The sequence below is a fragment of the Pseudocercospora fijiensis genome, assembly GCF_000340215.1.
Source record: "Pseudocercospora fijiensis CIRAD86 unplaced genomic scaffold MYCFIscaffold_9, whole genome shotgun sequence".
In the NCBI taxonomy this organism is placed as follows: Eukaryota; Fungi; Ascomycota; class Dothideomycetes; order Mycosphaerellales; family Mycosphaerellaceae; genus Pseudocercospora; species Pseudocercospora fijiensis.
Window position 1 is genome coordinate 1,123,868 of NW_006921540.1, and position 9,391 is coordinate 1,133,258.

Sequence of the window (9,391 nt, forward strand, 5' to 3'; positions counted from 1 at the left end):
AAAAGAAGACGGGAGACGGCAGTGCAGCTAAAGGTACGGGCACTCTTGTGAGGTCCCCGATTCCGTAAGAAGAAGGCAATTAGGTACTAGTAGGTGTATTAGCCTGTTATAACATAATAGCTGATATAGCGAACTATAAAGCGTTAGTCTTAATTCGGATCTGCTTACCTAGTACGAAATAGTATAATAAGGGGACTTTAGTAAAGCGTTGCTTTAGACCGTTAAAAGCGGCTTATACTCTGTTAGTCTATTTGAACTCTCTAGTTAGGTTAGCCTTAGTTTTGGTAAGCTTAGTTAATAGCATTACATGCCTCGAATAGCCCTTAATAAACCGGCGGTAGAAGTTAGCAAAACCGAGGAATAATTAAAGCTCTTTAATAGACGTAGGAACAGGCTATTCGGTAATTGTTTTGATCTAGTTAGGATTAGCCTTAACACCCTTAGTTAATACGAGGAAGCTAAGGAAGGCTACCTCCTTAGTAGCAAAGGTGTATTTAGAAGGTTTGCAATATAGGCTATAGGCTCGCAGGCGGTCGAGGACCTTGCGTACTATAGCCTAGTGCTCTATAATATTAGGTAAATAGGTGTAAACTAGGATATTATCTAGGTAAACTATATAGAGATAGTCTAATAGGCCCGAAAGGGCCCGATTAATATAGGACTAGAAGGTTATAGGGGCATTAGCTAAGCCGAATAGTATAACTAAGTACTCGAAATAGCTATAGCGAGTACGGAAGGCCGTCTTCTATTCGTCGCCCTTGCGAATACAGACACGATAGTACGCATCCTTAATGTCTAGTATAGTATAGAAGTAGGCCCTAGAAAGGCGATCGAGGGTCTTATTAATAAGAGGGAGTAGATAGCAGTCTTTGATAGTAATAGTATTAAGCCTACGATAGTCGACATATAGGCGCAGACTACTATCCTTCTTTAGTACGAACAGGATAGGTGCACTAGCAGGGCTATTACTATACCGAATACGACTATTAGCTAGGTTTTCTTCTAGGTACTTACGTAATATAGCAAGCTCGCGCTTACTAAGGTTATAGAGTAGTCTAAAAGGAACCTCTTTGCCCTCTATAATATTAATCTTATAATCTGTCTCTTTAAACGTAGGCAATGTCGATGCTAGGTAATGTTTAAACACATTAATATAGGTCTCTCGGATAGGCTCTAGTATACGAGCAAGCTAATTAGGGTCTATGCTATCCGGGGGCACAGGTTTATCGTTATTACTACCGAGTAGGTCGGCAGTCGGATTAGCTAAGGCAGGTGTTAGGTTGCTAATAAACAGGACCCTAATATCGTTAGGGTACTCGCTAACATTAATGTGTTTAATGTCCTCTTTCCTAGCGATTCTAAATCGCTACTTCTAGAGGCCTAGGTCTATAGCTACCGCGTAGTACTTAAGAACAGGGTTACTAATAACAATATCGGATAGGAGGCTATCTGTATCTACTACGTAGGTAGTAAAGTCTAGTAGGCGCTCGTTGCCGAGGTCGTCCCTTAGAACTATAGGACTATAGTAGGCTCTATAGGTTAAGTGCCGAGCGTAATTAAACTAAGCAAGGGTTAGCAGGTTAGCCCTAGGCAGTTGTCGGAGGTCTAATTGGTTAGCTAGGCGATAGTTAATAAGGGCGCTAACTGAATTTCCTAGGTCTAGCGCAACCTTAGTTCTATAATTGTTCCTATATATATCCCCTACGAGATAGGTACGTATAATAGCTAGCACAATGTCGATAGTCTTACGCCGTATAAGGCTAATAGTTAGTGCGGCGCTTACTCTTTTTTCGAAGGTTAACCTATAGGGGTAGTATTAGCGGCTAAAAGGTGTTTCTTATACTTAGCGGAAGTACGGTTAATCCGGGCCTAATCCCTAGGTTTGTCGCATTAGCCTAGGAGATAGCTAGTACTATTATAGTTAAAGCACTTCAATCCGGTAGGTAGGTTGCTATAGCTATTATTACTATTATTAGCCGAGCGGTTAGTATTATAGGGATACGAGCCCCTTCTACGACCCCTATCGCGGCCTCCTCTATATAGCCGCCGGCTACGGCCCCTTCTACGGTCGTTACTGTTCCTATTGTTAGCATTGTTATCTTAGTAGGAACCTTGATTTCCTCCGCGGCTACGGTTGCTACGGTTAGTACTAGTTAGTCGGATCCTCGATTCTAGTCGTTATTAGAGCTAGACAGCTCGTTCGGCTGTTTCTACTTCGACTATAAATTAAATACGTATTAGGTTAGCTTGTTCGAATATACGGCGACGGTCTAATTCGAGGATAAGTTCCTATCTAAGTTTTAGGCGTATCTCGGAGATCTATATAGAGTTAGTCTTAGGCGGAAGGTTATCTTTAAGGGTTTTTAAATAGGCCTTAAATAAGCGGGCCGATTAATTAGTCTTCTGTTTAGCTCGAAGATACAGGTCCTAAGTATATTATTGCCTTAGTATAGGGTTTCTAAGGGTGTCTAGTATAATAGTTTTATAGGTTTGCTACTAAACAGCGGTTTAATTATCGAGGGAATCGAAATAGTTATCCTATATACGCTTTAGGTCGCTATTGATGTACTGCATAGCGTATACGACTAAGGAATAGTCGTCTAGTAGCGCTCTTAGTACGTTGCGCTAGTTGAGTTCACAGTTACGAATATAGTCGTTATACTGCTTTCGACTAGAGCTATTAAACACGGTGCAGTCCTTAAGTTTAGCGTCCTTCTTTTAGATAGGTAGTAAAGAAGGTCCCGCTATTAGTTTAGTTGTCGGGGCTTCCTAAAGGCGACGGAGCTCGAGGAGATTATCCTTTAGCTATTATTCTTAACGTAGGGCAGTAAGCCTGTTTTAAGTAGCTTCTTAAAGTCTCCCTAGTAGTTGAGGGCTAAAGGCTAGTTAGCTATATCGTCGATTAACAATGTTATTAAGAATATCGTTAATAGGCAACTCTAGGTCGTTACCTAGAATTATAGGTTCTTCGGCAGGCCTAGTAGTAGGCTCTTTAGTAGGAGGCACTTTAGTAGGTGCTTTAGTAGGCACTTTAGTAGGTACTATACTACTAGCGTTGTCGTTGCTAGCGCTACTAGCGGCAGCACGGTTGTTATTGCTTCGTAATAAGCCGGCTATTGTAATAGGGGGTAACACTAATAATGTATTATAGGCCCCTAAGATACGGATGTAGCGGAATTAGTAGATATCGGCTTAGTGCAATTAATTTAGTATAATAGGCCGTATAGAAGGCCTTGCTTAATAATTAGTACGGTTGTTTCGATAGAATAGTACGTATAGGTCCCGTTCTTTAGGCGCAATATAGTTAGATTAGTCTTGTTCGTAGCTATACCGCTAAAAGCTTGAAATAAGAACTATCTAGCTGCTACCCTTAAAGGGTAGATCGAATACTATATAAGAAGGGTTATATTAGTAGGTAGATAGGGTAGTAGTAGGTACAGGTAGTATTCGATAGAGAACTAGGAGGAGAAGGAGGAAGGCAGGCTAGTTAGCCTACTACTAAGCGCTAAGCCCTACCTAAGGCATCGAGACCCTAGCTTTACTCGAGCCCGGTTACATACTAATTACGTATAACCTCTTTAGTCCTAACAGATATCTAGATAGAGTCGGTCTTAGGTAGCAAGTCGTCCTTAAGGGTCTTTAGGTAGGCCTCGAAGGATCGAGAGGTTTAGTCGGCCTTTTGTTTAGTACGTAGGTATTAGTCTTAGGCGTACTACTAGCGCAATATAGGGTTGCTAAGGGTGTTTAGTATAATAGTCTTATAGTCCTGCTATTAAATAGCAGTCTAGTCGTAAAGGGAATCAAAATAGTTATCCTATATACGCTTAGGGTTACCGTTAATATACTATATAGTATAGATAACTAAGGAATAGTTATCTAGTAGCGCTCTCGGTATATTACGCTAGTTAAGCTTACAGTTACGAATATAGTTATTATATTGCTTTCGACTAGAGCTATTAAACATAGTGCAGTCCTTAAGTTTAGCATCCTTCTTCTAGACTAGGACTAATAGTAAGGAAGGCCCTGCTATCGGCTTAGTATTAGTTGTTAGGGCCTCCTAAAGGCAGCGAAGCTCGAGGAGGTTATCCTTTAGCTACTACTCTTAACGTAGGGCAGTAAGCCTGTTTTAAGTAGCTTCTTAAAGTCTCCCTACTAGTTAGGGGCTAAAGGCTAGTTAGCTATATCGTCGATTAATAATGTTATTAAGAATGTCGTTAATAGGCAATTCTAGATTATTACCTAGAACTATAGGTTCTTTAGTAGGCCTAGTAGTAGGCTCTTTAGTAGGTGCTTTAGTAGGCACTTTAGTAGGCACTGTACTAATAACGTTGTCGTTGCTAGCGCTACTAGCGGCGCCGCGATTGTTGTTGCTTCGTAATAAGCCGGCTATTGTAATAAGAGGTAATACTAATAATGTATTATAGGCCCCTATAGTGCGGATATAGCGGAATTAGCGAGTATTGGCCTAATATGCTTAACTTAGTATAATAGGCCGTATAGAAGGCCTTGCTTAGTAATTAGTACGGTTGTCTTAGTAGAATAGTACGTATAGGTCCCGTTCTTCGGGCGTAATATAGTTAAATCGATAGTTTTCGTAGCTATACCGCTAAAAGCTTAAAATAAGGACTATCTAGCTACTGCCTTTAAAGGGTAGATCGAATACTATATAATAGGGGTTATATTAGTAGGTAGATAGGGTAGTAGTAGGTACAAGTAGTATTCGATAGAGAACTAGGAGGAGAAGGAGGAAGGCAGGCTAGTTAGCCTAACGCTAAGCGCTAAGCCCTGCCTAAGGCACTAAGACTCTAGCTTCACTCGGCCTAATTATATACTAATTACGTATAGCCTCTTTAGCCCTAACAGTTTTACTAGTAAATCTAGATATATTAATATAATATAAGGTAAGCTAATACTAATTAGATATTATATTCTTTGCCTATACGAAGATAGGTACCTATATTCCTTCTTATTCTCGAGCCCCTAGAAGGTATATAAATAGGAGGTAGAAGATCCGGATTCTATTACTTCGAGGGTTACTAAGTACCTAGTAGTAACTCTAGAGGTTCTTACGGACGCTAAGAAGAAGGAGCGAGAGAAAGAGAGTAATAAGAAGCGCCGTAAGCGTAAGAACCGTAGTCCTAGTAGTATTAGATATAGTAGGAATACTAGATTGTGTTTAGTTTAGAATATTAGGAAGGAAAGTTATATAAGCGCGGCCTACGCGGACTGCCCTTCTAAACTAACTAAAAGCCTAATCGTATCGCCTACCGTCTCGCTAAGCGCTAAGCTAAGCTCGCTTTAGTAGGCGGTTCTTTAACTAATCCTATAACTTTCCTTTCTATACTACTTTAGTCTTCTTCTATATTTTTATAGATAATCTATTTAATAATATACTATTATTTGTAATCCTACGATACCTTAGTATTATAGCGACTAGAACGGTACGATCTAGCTTACTCTTATAGCTCTAGCGGGGTAAAACCTTAGAAAACTAAGGGAATTTAGTAAAAAAGAATAGTATAAGTTAAAAATCTATATACCTAGGTCTTAATTATAAGACTACCTAGTTCCCTTACGATATACTACTTTATAATGCAATCTATAGTATAGCGGCGGTAATCTAGTAGGGTAGGAATCTCGTCTAATTCCTTAATCCTTATAATAGGCTATCGATCCTTTAAGAGAATATAACGGCTTCGTACCTACCCTCGAGCTAGAAATAACGCCTATATTAATAAGTACGTACGGCTATATTAGAATACCGATAGCAAGTAAGAGATATTACTTCTAGAGGTTGCTGCCCTATATAACGACTATATAGGTAGCGTTAATATTTATAACTAGTTACGCTATTATTGCTTAATATAGTATAAGTTATAGAAAGGTTAGTACCCCTTATTCTGTTTTCTGCTTGATACTTTAGTTATTAACTTATTTATTCTTCTACGAGATAATAAGAAGTAGACTAAAGACTAGTAGTTTACTTACTAACGCGACTCCCGTATAGTACTAGTATAGTAAATAGTTTAACGCGAATAGCGAGAACTTAACAAGGCGGTAGCGGACCTAGCGGTAGAGAGCGCTATAAGGGCTCTTTATACGCTAACTCCGCTACCTCCTCGGAGCCGTAGATAATTTATCTTAGGCTATACCTATAATAGTAGTAGAAGAAGATCTCGGCGCTACTAGATTAGGAGAGGTAATAGCCTACCTATAGCTAAAGAGAAAAGGCGCCTCGAGCGTAGTAGAAAGGCCCTCTACGTAATAAAGCCTCTCTTACCTAAGTAGCGCTATTATCTCTATAAGTATATATAGATAGCCTAGCAATTTAAATTATAGCCTATTAATAAAGCTAGTAAGTATAAGACGACTAAGATATATATCTATTTTAGCCCTATTACTATCTATAAGACCTAGGATATTATATAGTATAACGTACCTAATATCTATGCCTTCTTTAAGTCTTAGGAGCCTAGCTAGTCTTCGACCGCCTTTAGCGATCTACTAATCTCGCTATTACCGCTATATTCGACTCCTATAGGGTATAGGTTAAGCACTAATACTTTAAAAGCGAGGTAATTGTCGCTTCTAACCGACTAACCTAGAGCTAAAGTGCTTTAAACTCTAACCTCTTAATAAATATTACCTTACTTCGAGAGTCTTCTTTAGTAAAGGATATCTTAACTACTAGTAACTCCTTAACCTCCTTCTATAGAAGGTTTATATCTATCCTTAAGTCCCTTACTATCTCTACGAGCCGGTTAACCTTAGCTATAAGTAGACTAATATTAAACTACTTCTTAAGTAGACTTAGCGGTCTAATTAGTACTAGAAGTATATCTTTACTAAGCTTATAGCGACTTAGTTAACGGCGTATATAAGATAGCCGAGACTTAGTTACTAGTAGCTAATTAGTTATTAGAAGGTCTTAGTCTATAGTATATATTACCTATATATCTATCTTAGTAGCGTACTTAGCGCCTCTATTATATATCTTCTTCTATATCTTCTTTTATACCTTCTTATAGACCTTTACTTACTAAGGTTTGCTATAAAACCTTTACTATAGGACGACTCGTAAAGTTATCGGCTTCTTAACCCTAAGCTCTACTACGGCTAAATCCGAGACCTAATTAGACGAGTTCGCTATTCGAGGGGCGATATAGGTTTATATAGGGCTATACTACATTTAGTATCAGAAGTAGAACCCGACAAAGGCAGAGCCAGGGTGGGTATTCGACGGACTTAACTACGGACTTCGTTAAGGGGATCTCGAAACTCGGCGCGAAATTACCTTGAGCATCTTATCGTCATCGGCATCTCGGTCACTCACCTCAGCAACCTGGAACCCGTGCTGCAGGCTTGGGCCCGCTCTTTAAAAGCTGCCGTCTGCTGTTGGTCTCCGTCGGCTAGCTGCTTGCTCGGCCTGATCGCTACCGCTCACGGCCCTACTGATATCGACAGACTTCCTTTCACCATCATGTCCAGATCTCCGAGCTCCTTCTTCAGGTCCAATCGCAGATCGAGAGACGAGGCGACTCGTTCACACACGCATCGAAGGACTACATCTTATGGCGGCGACGGAACGACGCAGACGCCCTCAACATTGCGTGGCCTGGATAGACTGGAAAAGCGAAGGACGATGGAGGAGAGGAACTTTCTGCAATCCAAAGCCCGATGTCAAAATCTCAATCCTCCCGTGGACTTGCGCCTGCTTGACTATGTCGCGCCCTCCGACGAGAACCTGGTCTGTCCCATTTGCCGATGCCCCTTCGTGGACCCGGTAGTGCTCACAGAATGCGACCACTGCTTCTGCCGAGATTGTATTCGCCAAACGTGGACGACTTCATCTGCCTACAATCCGCTGGGCGCACGAGGAGGGGACTGCCCAACATGTCGCACTCCCGCAAAGCTTGCTCCCAGATCTGCCACTAGCAAGATCCTGACCAACATCCTGGACGACCTGTTGGTGAAATGTCCGAATTCCGACGAAGGTTGCACGTCACAACTCAAACGGGGACAAGTTCAAGATCACATCAACATATATTGTGGCTACGCTCTCGTCGAATGCGCGGCACGAGAATGCGAACTGCCGGTCCGACGGAAAGACTCGACTCTCGCATGCTTGCATATCCCGGTCAGCTGCTTGGCTTGTCGAGAGGAAATGCAAAGAGTGCATCTGGAAGTCCACTGGAAACGGAAATGCCCTGACAGACGAGTCGCCTGCAGTCTTTGCAATGCCAACCTGTACTACCGGGAATTGTCGGAACACAATACGAAGCTGTGTCCAGCAGTCAGCATACCTTGTCCTGGAGCCGCACTAGGCTGTGATAGCAGGAATATGAAAGCTCAAACAGATATCCATGCAAAGAAATGCACATTCGCAAAAATGGCTCCCATGTTCGAAATGGTGAAGTCTCGAATGGATGAGCAAGAGGCTGCTCAGCTGCAAATGAACCGCAAGTTGGAAGTGCTCGAGAATGGATTCAGCGCCATGCACGGACTGTTGTTCCCAAAGCTGGACGATCCTGATCAGATCAGCGCCAATCCGAGCTCCATACCTCTGCTCCATGGCCACGGATCTAGCACCATCGACGTGACTTCGATATCGCCTCTCAATGAAGGAGATCCCGTGGAATTACCGGCATCGGAGACGTCTAGCACCATCGATTCTATACTAATCGGCCATCAAACTAGGGATATGCCTAGCGGCCCAGTGCCAGAAGTCCCGGGCCCTCGGCCATCAGACCTGCCAGAACCGTTTAGTCTGGATTTTGAACTCGCATCGCCTTTCCCGCCTCCAGCAATAAACGGTGGTCCGTACGTGTCACCACTTCATCACATGCTCTCCATGCACGAAAGCCTACGGGATGAAATGTCACGAGTGAGCTCAGCGCTACAAGAACTGGATGGCAGGCACTCGATGCAGATCTTGAACGAGAACTTGCGAACACGCGAGGAAATGCAATACATCGGAGCACAGGTTGCAGGCTTGAGCAGGCAGGTGGGCTGGCTTACTTCAACCCAATTGCAGAGGCAGAGCCGGACGGGAACTCCTGCTCCAGGACCTGGCGGTGATATGGCTGCAGCTGGACCAAGCGTCGAGGCTGCGATCAGCTCTGCCGTGAGAGGTGCTGCGCGGATGGTCAACGCTGGGCGTGAAGGCCAGCCGATGAGAAGGGGAACTAGCGAAGAAGGGAGGACGAAGTTATGAAGAGCCTCCTGAGCCTGTTTGGATACTAGCAAGGCATTTAGCCTCGATGACCAGGATAATGCGACGCACGAAAACATTCTGACAGTCACGAACAGAGACCATTTTTCTCAGACATCGATTGAGTTGAGAACTTGCAAGGCGCAACATTTTTTGTTCTGTCACGGGCGATCGAGCACC

General features: G+C 42.5%; 1 protein-coding gene across 1 annotated transcript; it reads left to right on the top strand.

Annotated features, from left to right (window-relative positions):
* Nucleotides 1-7,699: 7,699 nt before the first annotated feature.
* On the top strand, nt 7,700-9,046 carry MYCFIDRAFT_3693 (uncharacterized protein; the record flags this gene model as incomplete). Its single annotated transcript, XM_007932277.1, has 2 exons — nt 7,700-8,508; nt 8,710-9,046. Coding segments are annotated over 2 exons (1,146 nt in total), but the record flags the coding sequence as incomplete, so codon positions are not given.
* Between the last annotated feature and the right edge of the window lie 345 nt (nt 9,047-9,391).